General features: G+C 60.5%; 1 protein-coding gene across 3 annotated transcripts in view; it reads right to left on the bottom strand.

Moving 5' to 3' along the window:
- The window catches only part of DOT1L (DOT1 like histone lysine methyltransferase), a 61,038-nt gene extending 40,732 nt beyond the window's left edge, over positions 1-20,306 (bottom strand). For all 3 annotated transcript variants that reach the window (XM_049639557.1, XM_049639559.1, XM_049639558.1), the window contains exons 1-2: positions 20,178-20,306; positions 3,120-3,163 (exon numbers count right to left, since the gene is read on the bottom strand). In XM_049639557.1, coding sequence (XP_049495514.1) covers positions 3,120-3,163; positions 20,178-20,258 — 125 coding nt within the window. In that variant the 5' untranslated portion in view covers positions 20,259-20,306. The remainder of the gene's footprint in view (positions 1-3,119; positions 3,164-20,177) is intronic.
- Positions 20,307-20,312: the final 6 nt, after the last annotated feature.

Below are 20,312 nucleotides of genomic sequence, written 5' to 3'. Positions count from 1 at the left end.
GTCGGGCTCTGTGCTGACTGCTCAGAGCCTGGAGCCTACTTCGGATTCTCTGTCTCTATCTCACACTCTGTCTCTATCTCAAGGTGAATACATGTTAAAAAAATATATATGTTTTTTAAAAAGAATGCTCAACATTCAATAGTGAGAAAAAAATCAGTTCTTAAAAATGGGCAAAAGACAAACGTTATTAGTTATTAGGAAAATGCAAATTGAAACCACAATGAGGGGCACCTGAGTGGCTCAGTTGGTTAAGCATCCAACTCTTGGTTTCAGCTCAGGTCGTGATCTCACGGTACGTGGGTTCAAGCCCCGTGTCAGGCTCTGTGCTGACAGTGTGGAGCCTGCTTGGGATTCTCTGTCTCCCTCTCTCTCTCTGCCCCTCCCCCTCTCCTGCTTGAGCTCTGTCTAAATAAACAAACACACACACACACACACACACACACACACACACACACACAATAAAGTACCACTACACAGCTCAAATCAGAAACTGCAAAACCAACCCACAGCAACACCACATGCTGTGCACTGGGGGCTACACAGAGGTTCCTGAGCTGGTGGTGTGGGTGCAAAGCAGGCGGATCCCTTTGGAAAACACCTCGGCAGTTCCTCTTCGAGAAAGTTGTCATAAAACCCGGTAACCCCACTCCCGGGTATTTGCCCAAAAGAACCCAAGACACGTCCACACGAGACCCCCATGTGGATGTTCACAATGGCTTTGTTCATAATCACCAGAGTCCAACAGGACCCGAACGCAGTCGTCAACAAACTGCGGTCTATCCTCCGAGGGAAAACCCCTCGGAAACAAAGAGGAAACACGACCACCTGAAAATCGTGTGGAGTCAGGAGAAAACAACAGCACTACTGACCAAGTCCATGTACGTAAAATTCTAGGACACGCAAAGTAACCTGCAGAGGCAGAACGCAGCTCAGGGCTGCCTGGGGACAGCGGTGGGGGGACGCAGGTCAGAGGACACGAGGGAGCCCGCACAGGCGACGGAGATGTCTGCTCCCGAGGCTGCCTTGGGCATGCGTGGACACGTCCACGCCCGTCAGAACGTGTACCTTACTTGTGTGTGGCTCTCGTACGCCCACTATATTCCAAATTTTTATAATTCTCCTAATCTTTCTTTCAACGTTTATTTTTGAGCGAATACGAGTGGGGGAGGGACAGAGAGACAGGGGAACAGAGGATCAGAAGTGGGCTCCGTGCTCACGGCGGTGAGCCCGACATGGAGCTCGAACTCAAGAACCACGAGATCGTGACCTCAGCGGAAGCGGGAACCCCGACCGACTGAGCCCCCCAGGCGCCCCGCAACTGCGCTTTTAAAACATGCAACTACGGGAAGGACTAGAAGTGTGTGCAGGTACAGATGACACTTAGGTGGCGATGAGCTGGTCGCTGTTGGGCTGGGTGACGGGAACCTGGGTTCAGCATGCCCTCTGTCTACCTCCGTATCTGCTGGACATTCCCCACTGCACCAAGTAACATAAGAGAAAGAACACTGAAGTAACAGACCATCTTGCCAACGGACAGAACGGGTCTGCAGGGACAGCAAGGAAGAAGGTGAAGCCGTTTTGAGAGCCCGATGTGAGGCTCCCGCAGAATGGCCTCGGGAGGGGACGAGGCCACAGGGGACTGCGGACAGAGGGCTGGCTCCAAGGCCGCAGAGCCGATGCTGAGCCCCAGCACCAGGGACAAGTGACCAGCCCTACACACGAGAAACGGCTTCCAGCCCACCTGACTCACAGCCGCTGTGTTAAGCACCACACTCCCACTTCCTAACCAGCGGACTTTTTAAAAAATAACATAAATCAGGGGCGCCTGGGGGGCTCAGTCGGTCGAGCGTCCGACTTCGGCTCAGGTCGTGATCTCACGGCTCGTGAGTTCGAGCCCCAAGTCGGGCTCCGTGGTGACAGCTCGGAGCCTGGAGCCCGCTTCGGATTCTGTGTCTCCCTCTCTCTCTGCCCCTCCTCCGCTCATGCTCTGTCTCTCTCTGTCTCAAAAATAAATAAACATTAAAAAAAATTTTTTTAATAACATAAATCAAACTAAGCCAACCAGTTAACGCTACTGACTGGTTTCAGGCCCACCCTACAAGATCTGCACAGATTATTTCACTTAAAATTGCAAACACTCTTGCAAGGAGACTCGGCTTGGCCTCAGGAGCAAACCAAACGGGCTCAGGCAGCCGGAGCGCCGGGGGTTCGGTGGCCCCGCCAGGCGGCAGGGAAAGCACTCCCATCACAGCCGGACCTCACGTCCTGGCTTTCTCACCAGCCCAGTCCTGCCAGCAGCCTCGGCAGGTTCATGTAGACTTCACGGCTGTGGCCTGGGGGGTGGCTGTATGCTTAAGGACTTTGAGGGACAACACAGCGAGAGAGGTCAAAGCCACGCACAAACACCAACGGCCCTGCCGCAGGAGCTCAGAGAAGAACGGGGTTTCTGACCGTGGAACATGTAGACAAGAAACGGTCCAGCCACGACAGCATTCAGGACATCCTTCCAGACCCCAGGCCAGCACGGGAGAAAAGGCCCACGAGAAACAGAACGGCTGGCAGCCTCCCCCGGGTCCTGTCTAGGTCGCCAACCTACTGGCCCAGGAGGGCCCGGGGGGGGCTTTTCTCCACTCGCACACAGGACAGGCCAGCAAAAGGCTGTCCCAGGTACCGAGGGGAAAAGCAGCCGCAGGAAAGCTGAGTCAGCACCCAATCCAAGAGGGAGGAGAGGGAAACGAGGGGGTGAGGGGAGGCGGGGAGAGCCCCCGAGGGCCCTGCCGGCTCAGCATTTCCCTCCCCTTCCACAGGAAGGCACCAAGTCTCAGAGAAGCACTGAGACCTGTTCCGGGCCACACGTGGACAACCCGGACTCCTCTGACCAAGTGGTCACTGCCTCTCAAGTCTTCCGGAGATGCTCCCAGGAGGAGCCACGCAGGGCAAAGTGGGGTCAACCCGCAGACCAGACCATATGCCCAGAGAGCACAGGTGGGGTGGCCTGCACGGGGGAGGGGGGGGGGAGGGGGAGGGGGGGGGGGGGGGGGGGGAGGGGGGAGGGGGGGCCCACCCTGAGACTTCACCCACCCCGAGACTTCACCCACCCCAGCAGGTGGTACACTCACCGGATGGTCTCGATGATTTCGTGAGCAGCATCGTGGTGTTTGTCCTGAAAGACAAAGGGACAGGTTTTACACCCTCCGGTGGTACAGGGTGTGGGGACCAGGCAGGGCCTACCAGCCAGTTCCCGCCCCTGGCCCGAGCTGGACCTGTGGCACTCCCTCCCAGGCGGGCAGGGAGGAGGGACCCGGGGTGACGTCGATGCCCCGACCCTTCTCTCCCCACCTCGCACCCCCACCTCTGCTGACTCTTCACCCACAGCCCCCATGTGTTCCTACAGCCTGGAAGCCGCGGGCCTGGCTTTGAGCTACTGAACATCTCCAGGCCTCTGTTTCCCCATCTGCAAAATGGGGAAACACGAGTACCACAACCACGGGGAAAGCTCATGTGGCGGTCCTCCCGCCAGAATGCAGACACCTCCCAACCCCACAGTTGATCACGCCAGGTTCCCACAATGCCTGTCACACGGGGCGGGGCGAGGGGGGGGGGGGGCTCACTGTTGCTCCTTCCTCACAGAGGAGGCCAAGGGCTCGCATCAGGCCTCTCACCGGGGTCCGGACAGCCCTGGCCCCAGACCTTGAAGAAAGCAGGACCGGATGCGGCGAGTGGCCTTTCTCTGGCCCCCTGCTTCTCTGATACGAGCACCGCACCTGCTGCGGCACAGAGAAGGTGTGCGCGGTGCCGAGAGGTCAGGTTCAGAGCCGCGAACAGCTGCTCGTGGCAGTGACCGCACCTCTCAGGCCAGGCTTTCCAACAGACCCTGGGGGTGAGGGGGGTGAGGGGGGTGGGCGGGGGGCGGGTCCTAGTGCAGAGCCTCCGGTCCCGTCCCGCAGTCAGTGATGGTCAAAACAACCCCAAGGACCTTGGGCCCTAACCTCAGTTTCGTGGCCACGGCTCTCTGGGGACAGCTCCTCCCAGAAGGGGGCTCGCCCGCTCCACGCACACAGCCCAGTGGCTCTGGTACTTCCAGAACTGTGCGACCAAAGCACTATTCCAGAACTCTTCTCACCCCAAACAGCTACCCCGTCCCCACTATCTGCCACGGCCCATCCCCCCGCAACCACTGACCCACTTTCTGTCTCGCAGGATGTGCCTGTTTCTGGACATTTCACGTGAATGGAATCACACACCGTGTGGCCTTTTGCGCTAAGCCTTAGTTTTTCTTTAAGGTAAAAGAACCAACTCGCAGCGTTCTCAATGTATCCTCCCACGGACGAAGGATCAGGTGACAAATATTAATTGTGCAAGAGGGGTCACACGCGGTCCGGCACGGGAGACCCCACGCAGGCCAGGGGTCCCCACTGAGGGGAGCCTGACCACCAGCATGACTGCCACCTGCTGAGTCAGAAACCCGGGGTGGGGACCGCTAACGGGAACTCGTGGCCCGGACACCTCGCGGTAAGCGTCAGAAGACAGCTGGGGGGCAGGTCTGCTGGGCGCGTGAGGTCACACCGGTCTCACGGGAACAACGGGAACCGGCAGCAAGGAGAGCCGCCCCGCAGGCCGCGGGGACCGACGGCCCCAGGCCCAGCGCGACATGCCCCCGTGTTCTGGGGAGGGCACGTGGAGCCGGCAGAAAGCCCAGGCCTCGGACGCAGGAGCCCCACGCCCGCCTGCGCCACCCTCTCTGGGCCCCAGCGGGCGGGAACGCAGCCCACTGGCCCGATTCCCCAGGAGGCCATGCAGGAGGAGGAGCCGGTGACACAACGAATCGCGGCAGCTCATCTGCTGTCTCAGCCTCGACTCCACACCTCCCGGCTCGACGGACGCAGAGCTCCTCTTAGCTGAGCCCGGAGGAATCTACCCCGCTACCCTCGGGGCCCCCACAAACTCCTCGCGGGCATTTCCCTGCTGTTTGGTGACACAGCATCGCGAACAAGGGGGAGGCCGCGATTCCTGCTGCTCCGACCGCTCGCCCCAACCGCACAGCGCCCGGGCCCATGGCTGAGCCAGCCCTCCGCTCAGCCCTGGGCCCTCTAGGTCCACACCCCCCATCCGGACGCTAGAGAGGCGTAAGGTCTGATGGCCACAGCAGCGGGAGGCGTCCACGGAGCTCGGGAGAGTAAATGGCAATGCAGGGGAGTAGGTGACACCTCCAATGAGCTCAGATGGCACCAAGCCCTCTCCACCCGTGGCCGGCATTGCTCCCAAGTACCAGTCCACCCTGCAGATGGGGGCACAGGCTTCGGTGATGAGTGGGAGGGCCAATCAGAGTCCCTGCCGGGCGGCGACACACCCACCCCTACAATGACCTCGTAAACCTCCGGGGGAGGAAAAACAGGTCGGGTACGCTTCATCAAAATGAAACGATTACACACACTTAAGGACATCAAGGAAGTGGAAAGACAAACCACAGAAAGAGAGAAAAACTTTGCAAACCGTCCATCTGGAGAAGGACCTTATCTCTCACGGGCACACCTCGCTTTGCCGCCCTGTGCAGGCACGGCGTTCTCACAAACCGAAGGCGGCACGGACCCCCTGATGAGCGCGCGCCCCTCGGCACCCTTTCTCCAACTTGCTCACGCGGAGTCCGTGGCACGTCTTGGCCACTCTCGCAATCCTCCCAGCTTCATCACTGTGGTATTTGCCGCGGAGATCAGCGGTCAGTCTCACCGAAAGCTCAGGCGATGGTGAGCGTTTTTGCAAATCGTTTGTCCCTTAAGGTACGCACGCTGCCTTTTCTTCAGACGTCATCCCGCTGCACACTCGGTGGGCCACGGTGTGGCCTAAACCTAACTTGCACGTGCACAGGAAACCAATCTGCCTGAGTCGTTTTATGGAGGTGCTCGCTTTACTCTGGGGGCCCGGGACCAAACCCACAGTACCCCCGACGCGTGCCTGTGTGTACAGACAACTCGGGAGAGCTCAAAACAAAATGACAAATGAAGCCACGAAAACACGTTGACACTGACACGGTTACAGAGAAGATGCTCCAGTGGCCAGACAGCGGCCAGACAACGAGGCTAACGAGGCCACGAAAAGATGCTCTGCCACCTGAGCCAGGATGGGACCCGAATCAAAACCACGAGGACAGCTGGAACGGGAGTGACGGACCTGAGTGTGGGGGAGGAGGAGTAGGAACCTTCACACCTGGCGGGTGGGAATGTCACGCGGAGGAGCCACTCTGGAAAAGCGGCCCGGCAGCTCCTGTGATGTTTAAACAGAACATCCGCGGGACCCAGCGACTCCACCCCCAAGCATACGGACGCCCAAAACGACAGCACACGTCCAAACACCTGTGCGCAGGGGCCTGGAAGGGTTGGGAGGGTGATGGCTGATGGGGATGGAGCTTCTCTTGGAGGAATGGAAAGTTCTGGAATTCACAGTAGCGGTGGTTGCACGAGTCTGTGAATATGACATTCTACGTGGGTCAGTTGTACGGTATGTGAATTATACCTCGAAAGAGCTGTTAACAGCAAAAACATCCACAGAAGAAATGCTCCCCACCATTAAAAGCACCCCCCGCCCCCGACCTCAGTAGGAAAACGCGGAGTTCGTAAGATTCTCACACGACGATTCTGCCCTGTTGCCGCTCAGTAACGTTTAACGAAACCCAGACACACAGTCTTGGCAAGAGCTCACCGGACTCCTGCACGGACTGACCCTGAAAAGCGGAGAAAACGCCATACTGTGTCGCAAGGTCTATGAGGGCAGTTAGTCTAGAACTTTCCACCAATTCTCTCTCGGATCACACTCTAGGAAAGCCAGCTAGCTGCTAGGTCACAAGCAGCCCCACAGAGAGGCCCATGTGGAGAGGAGCTGAGCCCTCCCGCCAACGGAGGGCGTCGGCATGAAGAGCTCCTCCCACCTGGTCCAGCGTTCAGACGAGGCGGCCCTGGTGGGTCTGTGTTGACCACACCACGGTGTCTCGTGGGAGACGCTGAGCTAGAGCCAGGCAGCTAAGTTGCTCCCGGACTCCTGACCCACAGAAATCATGATCTAATAAACTGTGTTGCTTCCAGCTGCTAAATCTGGGTTAACCTGTTACGCAGCCATAGCTAACCGATACAGACTTGGCGTTAAAGCTAACAAACCTTCCTGGGAGCACACTGCCTAGGGGAAAAACCCTAGAAATGCCCCTCACCACAGGGCCTGATTCAAGTCCTCACCGCAAAGTCACGAAACGAGCTGCACACCCTTGCGAAGCCCCTGGGCGCCAGGCGGACGCGGGCACAGAGCAGCCCGAGCAGCCGCGGCGCGGCGGGCACGTGCGGGTGCTGGGCTCACATCGCACCCCGGCCTCCGTCCTCACAGGAACCCGCCACAGCCTGCCAGCTGACTTGTCTCACACCAAATCCTGCACACGTGGGGAGGAGCCTGGAATGTGGGCTCGTCTTGTTTGTGAGAAGAGGAAATCCAGCAGAAAAAAAAGGAGCGCCTGGGGGGCCCAGTCAGTCGAGCGTCCAACTTGGGCTCAGGTCAAGATCTCACGGTTCGTGGGTCCGAGCCCCACGTCGGGCTCTGTGCTGACAGCTCAGAGCCTGGAGCTGCTTCGGATTCTGCGTCTCCCTCTCTCTCTGCCCCTCCCCTGCTTGTGCTCTGTCTCTCTCTGTGTCTCGATAACAAATAAACATTAAAAAAAAATTTTTTTAAGCAGAAAAAAGGAAGGAAAAAAGTTGACAACTATGCCTCCAAAGATCACAGAATGACCCTTTCAGGGACTGGCCAGCCTCCACTGGCAGCTGTGAGCTGTGTAATTTAAGAAGCGCCGATCGCCATAAATGATTCAGAAAATCCAACTTCTTGGACGTGGCCTCCTCCTACTCCTCGGGCCTTCAGGGAAGACGCCAGAAGCCGACCGGGAAGGGGGGACTGAGAACAGCCCCGACGAAGCCTGGATTTAGGAGAGGCCCTTGTCTTGTTACCCAGGGACAGCCCTCCCCCATCCTCCTCCTCCATCCCAGGAGCCCCAGAATCCCAGGTCTGTGCCCCAGGCCCGGTCTCCCTGTAGGGACCCCCAGCCTGGCGCCGGCCCACGGCAGGAACGTCAGCTTACTGCGGCAGGGACTGACCCGCTCTCTCATCACTAAGCGCATCAGGGCGCCCAAATGAAGCAACCGGAGACGTTTCTTCACGTAACACCTGTTTGGCGAACGCTGCTACCCAGGAAAGCTGGCAACGGGCACTCAGCTTCACCGGGTCCCCCGCTCTGGGGAGCGCACGCAAACGTCCATGCTAAGTACAAGCACTCGTGTCTTCGAGTGCACACCACACGGAGAGCAGTCACCACACCTGAGATGGCGCCATCACCCAGCTCCCCAGTCGGGTGGTGATGTGAGGCCTCGGCTTCATTCCTCCAGACGCCCTGACCCTACTGTCCTCAGCACCACCCAGCACACACCGCGGACAGAGCGCGGGTGTGGGGATCCCCCGCTGTCGTGCTCGGCCCCAGCCCAGCCTCCTCTTACGCCCTGAGGACAAAGCTAAGAACAGGCACCCCTCGAGTCTCACCGCAAGGAGTCTGCACAGGGGCGTCTGATGACCTCCCCCCTCACCGCCTCGACTCGGTCACTCTGCGCGTCCGCACGGCTGGCGGGGGCTCTGTGCTCAGGGCGCGGAGGCAAGGGAAGACCAAGAGGGGGACAAGATGACACGGGGAGCCCGCGGTGGATGCTCTGCGGACGTACTACTGCGACAAACCCACCCGCCAACTCCACTCTCCCGATTCCCATTTCCAACAAGAATGTCGCCCAAGGAGCACCGTCCGCTCCCATCAGGGATCACAGTAGGAGGGCAGACCCCGAGAGGTCCTGGGAGGCACCAGAACCCCCCGGAAGGGCTCGTCAAGTACAGATGAGGCCCACCCACAACGTTTCAGAGTCAGGGGTCTGGGGTCTGCGTCTCTAACAAGTTCCCAGATGACGCCGAGGCTGCCGGCTGGGGGACCCACTCTGCAAACCACAGCCCTAAGGACACAGAAGGCTACTACACTCACGCACGCCGTGACGTGGAAATTGCCGTGGACAGGAAGGCGGCGTGGGGACAGAGTTCCCACAGTGGAGAACAAGAATGAAGGTGGGTGACGGGACATGGCCCAGCTTGGCCGGCAGATGTGTCTGCCGGAGGGCGAGAAAGGACACGGCGAAATCAACAGGCGTCCCGAAAACTCGGTCCGGGAGGAGGCCAGCGGGGCAGAGAGCACAGGGCCCGGGGGGCCCGGCTGGGGCGCTCGGCCTCATCCATCCGCCTATACGCCTGCGCACCTCGGGGCCGGGGCTGCGAGCGGTGGCGAGGACGGCGGGCCAGCACGACGCGGCACGTGCAGGGCCCGAGCACCAAGAAGGGGAAGGCTGTCAAGTGGAAATGCGTGAACTCACGCAGCAGCGGCAGCAGAGAATCCTAGCAGCCGGGTCCACCATCAGCCCCACATGTCCGCACGCCCCCGGCAAGGGGACAGCAGGGTGGCAACAACAGGTGCCCTCGCTGCAGACTCCAGGAAGGCGGCGGAAGGCAGCCCTGCCAACCATACCCGAGGAGAGGACGGCCCACAGCTGAGGTGTGCACGAGGGACACAGGCCTCAGAAGAACAGAGCACCGGGCCAAGCCAGGGCCATCGCAGGCAGGGGAGCCAGCCAGCAGACTTCAAAGGAGAAGAAGCCAAATTAGGGACGCCTGGGTGGCTCAGTCGGTTAAGCGTCTGACTTCTGCTCAGGTCACGGTCTCACGGTCGGTGAGTTCGAGTCCCGCGTCAGGCTTTCCGCTGTCAGCACAGAGCCCAGTTTCAGTCCTCTGTCCCTTTCTCTCTCTGCCCTCCCCTATGCGTGCGCGCACGCTCTCTCTCTTTCCCTCTCTCTCAAAAGTAAATAAACGTTATAAAAAATAAAAAATAAAGACGACGACGACCGCAAACAAAGACACCAACGCGGAAGCACTCTCAGGGCCGCTGGAGGGGCCAGGTGGAAAGACAGAGAGACTGTAAGGAGCAGAACGTCTGTGTCCCCAAATCCCCATGCTAGGGCCCCGACCCCAGCAGAATGGTCAGGAGACAGGGACTTTGGGAGGTGGGGAGGGTCAGGTGAGGTCATGAGGGACGGTGGGAGGGACGGTGGATGGGACCCGCCCCCACCCCCCATGGGATTAGTGCCCTTGTTAAGAGGACGAAGGGACTGGAGTGCTCTGTGTCATGTGACGACACGGCGAGACGGTGGGGCTGCCGGCCAGAAGTGGGCCTTCCCCAGGCACCAACGCCGCCAGCCGTCATCTTGGCCGTGAGAGGCCCCCCACACCCCCCTCCCGCCGCAGGGCTCTGTTACTACAGTCCAAGCAAACTAAGACAAAGACCCCCAGGGCACACACAGGAAACAGCCAGTGTTCACAGGGTGACTCGGGGGGAAGAGAGGAGACAAGGAGCGGCCAAGGAGGAGCAGGCCTCTGACCGAAGGCAGGGAGAAGGACACAGGTGGGAACGCGGAAGTCCAACCAAGAGTGCTGGCCGGGAGCGCGGAGTCCCCCCCGGCAGCAGCACACAGAGCCGGACGTGGCCGCGGACGGCAGTTACTGACGGAATGAGCTTCTGCAGCGGGACCAGGGACCCTGGGGCGGGCGGGGCAGCCCAGCTCCGAACCCAGGCGCGGAGCACCCCGAGCCACCCGCCCACGCCCCGCAGAAAGACGGCCACAGCCGGGAGGGCGGTCCCCTCCACCCCCGAGGACCCATGTGGAGACAGCCCCGGCCCCGTAGCGATGAAGAGGGCTGCGTGGGTTTAAGATCCGGGTTCACAGCACCGCGCCTCAGCACCGGTGCCCCGCTCCACAGGGCCCTGAAAAGAACCGGGCTCCTTGGAGGGAGGGCTGATTCCAGGGCCAGCGCAGAGAACACACAGGTGAGCCCGAACATCTGGCACAGCAGGCAGCCAAGATGTGTCCCAAAAAGGGGCACAGGCGTGCCAAGGGCCCAGGACAAAGCCCGGGGGCGCTCCCGGTGGCCAGTTCTGGAGCACGAGTGACAGGGTACTGGCTCACAGACCGGACAGACTGGACTGTGGCCCGGAGACGGCGTACACACCCAGGAGCCACACGGAGGCTCAAAGTGCAGAAGCAGGACGCGGGCAGGACCCCAAAGCGGATGCAGGAGCAGCTGAAGGGCGGGGGGGGGGGGGGGGGGGCGGGGAAGAGCCCCCCCCCCGCGGGGGGGGGGGGGGGGGGGGGGGGGGGGGGGAGGGCGCGAAAGCCCCACCACACCAGTGCTGCAGGCCAGGCCCCCCTCGGGCCAGAAAGCCCATGGGCCGACTCGAGGACCAGGGTCCCCGACAGTCTCGAAGCGCCCCTCGCAGGGGGAGGGGGAAAGTGGCAGCAACGTGCCGGTGGGACACCCGCCGAGAACACACAACCACTTCCGACCCCACACGGGAGCCCCTCTGCAAGGACGGGCCGTTCTCTGCAGGGCACACAAGGCGTGCAGGTCGGGACGGGTGCCGGCCTTTCCTCGGACGTGAGGAGCAGCGGCAGGTTCGAGCTGAGGACACACGACAACTGAACACAAAGGGGACCCTGGGCTGGGCCTGAGCAGACAGGGACACGGGAGGTGAAGTCACCGGTGTCCTCAGCGCCGGCCCCGCTCTGATCCCGGTGTCATGGGAGCTGAGTGAGGCGCAAAGGAACCCTGTTCTGTTTGTGCAACGCGCTTTCAAGTTTAAAACCCCTTCCAAGGAAAACGGACAAAGTTGCACAGGGAGGTCGGACCCAGAAGCTCCCGCCGCAGTGCAGCTGGGCCCTGCCCTCAGCCCGCCCTCCCCGGGAGGCCCCCCCATCTGCCTGAGGGAGACACCGCAGGCCGCCTTTGGACTTGGCGGGAGCGGCACCAAGACCCTCATGGCACACCTGGGGCTCCGGCAGGCCCAGGAAAAGCACGCGGCTCCTGATCCTGAGGCTGTGAGTTCCAGACCCACGGTGAGTGCAGAGGTCACTCAGAGAGAAAATCTTGGGGGCGCTTGGGCGGCTCTGTCGGTTGTGTAAGACTTCGGCCCACCCCATGCTCTCCCGGTTCACGAGTTCGAGCCCCGCGTCGGGCTCTGTGCCGACAGCTCGGAGCCTGGAGCCTGCTTCGGATTCTGGGTCTCCTTCTCTCTCTGCCCCTCCCCCGTTCACACTCTGTGTGTGTGTGTGTGTGTGTGTGTGTGTGTGTGTGTGTGTGTCTCTCTCTCTCTCTAAGATAAATGCAAACATTAAAAAGGTTTTTTTAATCTTTAAAAGAAATATAGCATACTTGAAATCTTTCGAACATGTTAATCATTCCATGAACTTCACAGTACCTTTCCCCAGCTAAAATTCTACATTCCTCAACTCAAAAATAAGAAAAATATGTAACATAACACTCACGTTAAGGAACATATCAAAGTCTGAATCTGTTTAAACATCTTAAAACTCAGTGTGGACAATTTGCTATTTTAATAGTCACCTTAAATTTTATCCAGAAGCTTCCCTTTGACAAGTCCAGCCACTTGAGCAGAGAAGGCCCTGTGACAAAATGAATGCTCATTCCTGACCACTTTATTTTTTTAATATTTTTTATTTATTTTTTAAAAAAATTTTTAACATTTATTCATCTTTGAAAGACAGAGCGTGAGTGGGGGAGGGGCAGAGAGAGAGGGAGACACAGAATCGGAAGCAGGCTCCAGGCTCGAGCTGTCGGCACAGAGCCCGACGCAGGGCTCCAACTCGCGAACCGCGAGCTCACGACCCCGGCTGAAGTCGGAGGCTCAACCGACTGAGCCCCCCAGGTGCCCCCTTGATACTTTAAAACAAAGAGCACCACTTCAGTCTGAGCTCCTGCTTAAGATCACCGGACAAGAGCAAAAGCAATTAACTTGCGGTTTGTCCTCCCGATGACCAAGTCAAGAATCACAAAAGCACTTTTACCAGCTCAGAACAAGAGGAACTCAAAACGAGAGTCCACATCTAGAGACAAGAGCAAAGACAACGGGACACGGCTGGGGTAGGAGAGGATTAGCCAACCCTGGAGATCAGCCAGGAGAGGGTCAGGACGTCAGAGCGGCACAAGACCCTGGGAGCCCCGTCACCCACCCCCCGGAGGCGGGGGACAGCTACTGGTGAGGCTCCAGGAGGGGAGCAAGGGGCGGGTCTCTGGCTCACGCTTATCGTCAGGCCAAAGTGCACAGTGGGGCAGGGGACCAGGGCAGGCTGCCTCGGGCCTGGGCAAAGACAGCCAATCAGGCCGGTGAGGGCACCCCCGTTCCAACGTGGTCAGCCGTCCGCACTGAACCAAGCACGGAGCCCTCCTGCTGGAAGGCCTGCAGTCAGGAAGGACAGGACCTGGCGGGGGCATGTCTGCGCGGCTCCCTGGTCTGTGAACTGGCGCCTGTGCTGGACAGCCCCCCTCCTAGTCAGGCCGGTCCTTCTCCTCTGCCCTCAACTGGCTGGGTCTTCAGACACCACATGCCCACACAGAGCGCTGCGCAGGGAAGGCAGCCCCGCGGCTCACAGCCCTGGCGTCTACGCGGCAACGGAGACCGCTGGGGCTCTGGGCCTGCCGTACGTCCGTGGCGGGAGGCGGCGCGGGGAGAGAAACGTCTGTTCTGAAAGACCCACACGGTGACTATGGCCACACGGGGGCACCCGCGTGGGGAGTGCCAGATCTGGAGCCGAGTGAGGGGACAAGCCACTACCCCGCAGGGAAGCACGGCACCCGCCGAGAGCGGCCAACGCACCTCCAGGAGCTGCGCGAAACGTCAAGGCTGCTCGTCACGGCTTTGGAGCTTCGCTAGTTTTAAGGACTAAACTTAACGTGGCCCCCGAAGTAACGTCACGCTGCAAAAGGGGCCAGAATGGGGGCAGCTGATGCTGCTCAGGTAACCTCCCTCCAGGGAGGAGGGTGCTGGGCCAGGCGCTCTCAGGGAAGGCCTCTGCTCTGAGACTCACGGGGAGGGAGGGCGCGGCCCCCGCCACCACCTCCACCGCACCCCCTTCCCGGCGCCAGCGCTGACCCGTACAGGCCTTGCGACGGACGAGGGTGCTCAGAGGCCAGGGCCGCATCCAAAAGCACCCTGCCCACCACCCCGGCAGCCCCAGCTCCGGGGGGCAAGGGAGTCCCACCGGACACCCTCCCAGCAGTGTGCCAGGCCTGCTGCGTGGCCCTTAGCAAACCATCATGAAGAGCGGCTCCGGTGGACGAGTTAACATTTGAGCCCCTCGAGTCTCCGTGGGAAGAAGAGCCACAGGGGTGCCACGAGGCCTGAGTCCAGCTGGAGGAGAGAAGGGTGAAAAACCCGGAGGGCGTGAGGAGAGCTCGAGCGGTCCCAGGAGCCAAGCACGGCATCAGGGACGCCCACCCTACCGAGCAAGCAGGCCAGAGGGCCGGGCCGGGCCCATCACAGCTTACCCCTGCGCAAACTCGGTCCCATACAGCCCCGCACGCCGTGCTCTGCGGACCCCAATGACCGGGGGGTCCGGAGGAAGGAGCCCCCACAAGGCAGGGGAGTCTAGAGCTATGCCATCCCAGCAGCAGCCGCTGGCCACCTGGTGCCGCAAGATCCCACGACCTGGACCATCCACGTAGGGGAACGTCCCTCGGCCGCGAGCAGGAGCGAGGCGCCCACACCCGCCGCCCCGCGGACGGACCCTGAACACACAACGCTAAGGGAGGGAACCAGACACGAGAGGCCACGCGGGGTGTGAGTCCACCTTTGTGAAACGTCCAGAACAGGCTCATCCATGAACAGGAAGGGGGTTCATGGGTGTCAGGAGCTGGGTGGGGTGGGGGTGGGGGTGCTCGGGGGGTGGCTGCTGTGGGCGAAGGTTTCCTTTTGGGGTGATGTAATGTTCTGGAATTAGAGGTGGTAACTGTACCACCCCGTGAATGGACTAAAATCCGTGGAATCGTACTTTAGGTGGATAGATGGTACAGTGTGTGCATTATATTGCAATAAAGCTGTTACTGATGAACAAAAACCACGAGACCCAGCACTGCCCCTGGACCCCACCCCCCCACCCCCAACACCCCCAACTGTCATCCTGGTCCCTCCCCATCCCGCCTGGCCTCCTGTGCCCGCCCCTTCATGGGAGAGCAGATCCACCCACGGTGAGCCACGGGCAGACCAGGGAAACAGAACCCCGTGAACCACTTTAAACACGTCCCCGCAAAACAGCCATCCAGAGCAGCCTGAGCCCTCCGGAGCTCCTGTGGTCCCGCAGGTCACAGCCCCCCACCGCCCCAGCCCCGCCACAAAGCCCCGGAAGCCCTGTTCCCCAACTCCTAAAAAGAAGCTTCGGGTCTTTAAATGATAGAAGTATTATCAGAGTGAACATCCACGAACGCTCACCCCCGCTCGCACCTGGAGTGAATTTAATGCTCTCTGCGCACTAGCCCACGCACCCCCGTGACTAACTGAAGGGAATTCAGGCTGAAGCCTCTCCAGAAATGAGGAAACTGAGGCTTAGGGAGACTGCACGATAAAGGCCAGAGCCCCTGACCTCCCGACTCCCACTAGCAGCACCCCAGGTACTGTGCACCAGAAGAGGCGCTGGTCCAACGCAGGGGAGAGGGCCTGCGAGGTGCCCAGGGGATGCAGGTAGGGGAGAAGAGAGAATCCGGTCCGGGAGAAGAGCACGGGGCAGAGGAACAGCAAGGGGCGTGCAGGGAACTGAGGGGCGCACCAGAGCCACATGGGGGCTGCGGAGTGGCAGACGCACCCCGGCAGCCCCCAAAATGCGGCAGGGCCTCGGCAAACAGAATCAATGCCATGGGCCGGAGACACGCTGCCGGAGACACGCTGTGGAATTGGTAGGGACAGCTCGAGGGGACAGAGAAGGCAAGGGAGAGGCTTCTGGAAGTACAACCCTGAGAAAAAGGAAGCAGGAACGTTATTCCCACAGCTGGGGAGACGAAGACACAATTGCAGGGGCATCAGGCAGAGGAGGAAGTTTCCCAGGAGAGAGGCATGGGGCCCAGGACCCGCTTACTCCCAGCTGCAGACCGTCGGCACCCCGCAGGTCCCGGCATTCAAAAGAGGACCCTGGGGCGCCTGGGTGGCTCAGTCAGTTGAGCACCTGACTCTCGGTTGCAGCTCAGGTCGAGATCCCAGGGTCGTGGAATCGAGCCCCACATACCGGGCTCTGTGCTGCACTGAGCCTGTTTAAGATTCTCTTTCTCCCTCTGCCTCTCTCCCCCACTCACTCACTAAAAAAAAGAAAAAACTCCTAAAGAAAAGAGGACCCCAAAACGCTTCGTATCTGGATTGTACCAATCTCAACGGTACGATCGTTCTCCTCACTGGTTGTAAGATGCCACCACTGGGGGAAGCTGGGTTTAAGAACAGGGAATGTCTCTTATTTCTTATGGCTTCCAGTGAATCCGCGATTATCTCGAAATTAAAAGCTTAAGAACAGAGGCGCCTGGGTGGCTTGGTCGGTTGAGTGTCCGACTGTGGCTCAGGTCATGATCTCACAGTTTGAGGGCTCGAGCCCCGTGTTGGGCTCTGTGCGGACAGCTCAGAGCCTGGAGCCCGCTTCGGATCCTGTGTCTCCCTCTCTGCTCCTCCCGTGTTCATGCTCTGTCTCAAAAATAAACATTATTAAATTAAATTAAATTAAATTAAAAATTAAAAAATGAAAGTTTTTTTTTTTTTTAATTTTTTTTTTCAACGTTTTTTATTTATTTTTGGGACAGAGAGAGACAGAGCATGAACGGGGGAGGGGCAGAGAGAGAGGGAGACACAGAATTGGAAACAGGCTCCAGGCTCCGAGCCATCAGCCCAGAGCCTGACGCGGGGCTCGAACTCACGGACCGCGAGATCGTGACCTGGCTGAAGTCGGACGCTTAACCGACTGCGCCACCCAGGCGCCCCAAAAAATGAAAGTTTAAGGACAAAAAGGACAGAGCTCCCAGAGGGAGGGTAGAGTGGGCAGGCAGGTCCCCTGAAGCTCTGCCACCGCCTCCCTGGAGAACCCCTGAAGTTCCCAGCTCCCTCTGGCTCCCACCCATCGGGAACAGAGCACCAGCAGGCATTTGGACCTCAGGGACCACATAGGAAATTCAGCCCTTTCCGATTATCCCTCCCCCCCTTTAAAGAGGCTACTCCACCCACACGAAGTTATCTAAGGGTTAATCTGCCTTCCACCTGAGTGTGGATTAGGCAAAAGGCTCACACCAGCGAGGTCAGTGTCAGAAAATATTTTCTGAGTCACAGGGAAGGATGGCTCACTCTGCCCGCCCACTTCAGCTACTACTCACAGCCCCGCTGAAAGGGCATGACTGCTGGAAGGCATTCGTCAGAGAAGTCGTGGGCTCCCGGGGAGGAAGCTGAAGGCGGGGACAGTCACGCTGGGGCCGCTCCCCCGCCCACAGGCTTAATAAGTCAAGGAGGGGAAGGGCCACTCCACACCCTGCCACCAGGCAACCAAAAATACCACAAACTCCCCTCCGGTGGAGACCTGGTTTTCCCACCAAAAGCAGGGCCACCGTGAGCAGCAGGCAGGTATCCCAGAACTCTGAGTCAGGGAAGGATTACAAAACTCAGCCTGCCCCCTCCCCCTTGTCAATTTCCCCAAAAACCCTTTCTGAGGCTGGACATTCCCAGTGTGGGTGGCTGTGGCTGTTGACACTTCCTCCTCCAGATGCCCGGCCACCGCCTCCGGGAAGCCACCCACACCTCCCCCCAGGGTGAAACCAGCAGCCCTGCCCTCTAGGACTAAGTCGGACCGTCAGTGCACTTCTGTGCGTATGAGTCACCTACCTCCCCGCGTTTGTAGGTTTCTGGAGCAGAACACTGCCCAGTGCCCTCTGCGTCCCCAGCAGGTGCTTGCAGGACGGGTAAATCAGTGAACAAACAGCCCCGTCATCTCACACATGCGGTCAGACGAGTGAGGTGACCTTCTGGAGAGTTAACTCACCAACCGGTCCATTTTCCTAACATTCGTCATCGAGCCGTCACAGAGTACGAACCCTTCCAAAGGTACCGCCTCCCCCTTCCCACGAGAAAGCACAATCCCTCAGTAGGGGTGCGGAAAGGCTGCAGGCATCACTACAAAGCGGTGACAAGCGAGCTGCTGCAGCAGGATTTCACAGGGCTGTCCTGCCCGCTGGCCCGGCAGTGGCACAACGATGCCAGGAACGGGCCTGCTCACGTCAGGCAGAGCGCCGGGCCAGGCGGGCAGCACAACCCTGTCCCCTGCCAAACGAGGTCGAGGCCAGTGAGGGAAAGAGGCTCTGCAGTTCAGAACCACCCGCCACTGGGAAGCCAGGTCCTGCCAGGCCCAACACAGAAGGGCCTATTTACAGCAGGTACGAATCGCTGTGGCCTTGCTCCGCTCCAAATGAAAGACAGCGGTGGGGACATCGTGACTGTCTCCGGATGAGCTTTCACCATAGTATCAAATGCCTGGAGAGTGGCCCGCAGTGAATTTCCTCACTCTGCCAATACTCAAGAACACCCGTCTGTAAGATGTGCAAGTGTCAAACACAGCAGAGTGCCCCCCCCCACTCCCCAATACTTTCCAAGGGGAAAACTCAACTTCAGGTAGAAACCTGCCCCCACACGTTCATAGCAGCTTTATTCGTAACCACCTCCGCCACCAGGAAACATCCCCCGCGTCCCGGCACCCGCCTGCCAAGGGGGAAAGGAAAACACGGAACACGACATGGCAATAAAAAGGCGTGACTTCGGATACCCACAGCAACGTGGATTAAGTCTCAGAAATGCTCGGCTGAGAGAAAGCGGCCAGAATCCACTTATCTAACTTCCTGGAAAAGGCAAAACTGCAGGGATAGAGAGGAGATTAGTGGCGGCCAGGAGGAAAGGGGCGAGTTGGCAGCGAAGGAGCAGCAGAAGGGAAGGCCGAGGGGCGAGGGATCCGACAAAACCCCCAGGGCTGCGCTGTGCTAAAGAGAGCGGCCGTAGTACGTGGGAGCCACCGCGGGTAAAAACCAGTTCCGTTTCAAAGAACGCGCTGGCCAGCCAACTGGTGCATGCCGAGCGCTGTCACAAGGGCCGAGAGAGGCGGAGGCCCGTGCGACGGTTGGAGTTTTGAAGGTTCTCCCCGCTCGCGCGTCGTCACCTTGGACGTCTCCCCGCCCTGCCCCACTGCTCGGGCCGCCGGCCCGGACGGACGGACGGACGGACGGACACACACACACACACACACACACACACACACACCCAGACGGGCGCTGCCAGCCGGAAAAGCCGGAGCCCGGGCTCGACCCCGCCTCCGGCCGCAGGATAAGCAAAAATAGAAAGCTCCGGAGCGCGCGCGGCGGGCTGGCAACCGCGAAACCCTACGACCGCGGAGCACCCGGGGCCGGGAGCCAACACCCGCTCCCGGGCGGTCCCAGCGCTCCGACCCCGCCCCTGGCCGCGACGTTTCCAAAAACTGACACACACGGAGCGCGCGTGAGGGGCGGGGCGCGCGGGCTTCCCCGCCGGGTCCCCCGGAGGCCCTGTCTCCCCGCGAGGCGTTCGCGCCAAAGGGCGCCCCCACGCCGCCCGCCCGGGGGGCCCGCCGCGCCCCCCCCCCCGCCCAACGGCACACTGCCCGGCCCGAGCCGCCCCGGGGCCGCGGACACCGCGCCACGCCGCCCACCCCGCGCCCCGGCGCCCCGCGGCCGCCTTGGTAAATTTCCGCTCGGCCTGTCATCTTCCAAGGGTCACTCGGCACCGGGGGACAGCGTGTCTCGTGCCCCAGGTCCGGCCGGCCCACCCACCCGGGACCGGGGAGCCGGGACGTCCCGTTTGCAAGGGTCCGGCCAGCCCACCCACTCGAGAGCAGGGGGGCTAGAAAACCCGGCGCGGAGCGAAGACAGGGCATCCCCCAAACGGAACAGCCGGGCACACTGACAGCGCAAAAAATAAACTACCCCAAACAGAAGGAAACCCCGGTGTCAGCGCACACACCGCGGCACGGCCGGCTCGCCCGCCGGCCCGGACCCCCCACCCCCACCCCGCCGCGGGCACCGGCAACGGCAGCCCCGCGCCCCGCCGCCCGGCCCCGCAAACGGCCACGGACCCGCAGGGGGGTCCGCGGGACCCCGGCGGCACCGTCGGCGGGCGGGCGCGGCGCGCCGCGGGGACCCGGGGCCAGGGGGCTGGGGGACGCGGGGGCAGTACTCACGTAGACCGGCAGCGGCCACGGGTAGACGGCGGGCTCGGCCCCTACGGGCGACTTGAGCCTCAGCTCCAGCTTCTCCCCCATGTCGGCGCGCGCGGCCGCCGCACCATGCTAGTCGGGCGGTTGGGGGAGGGGCGC

This window comes from Panthera uncia, chromosome A2, assembly GCF_023721935.1.
Source record: "Panthera uncia isolate 11264 chromosome A2, Puncia_PCG_1.0, whole genome shotgun sequence".
Lineage (NCBI taxonomy): Eukaryota > Metazoa > Chordata > Mammalia > Carnivora > Felidae > Panthera > Panthera uncia.
The sequence above is the reverse complement of the archived record's forward strand: the minus strand, read 5'-3'. Positions and strand labels throughout refer to the sequence as shown.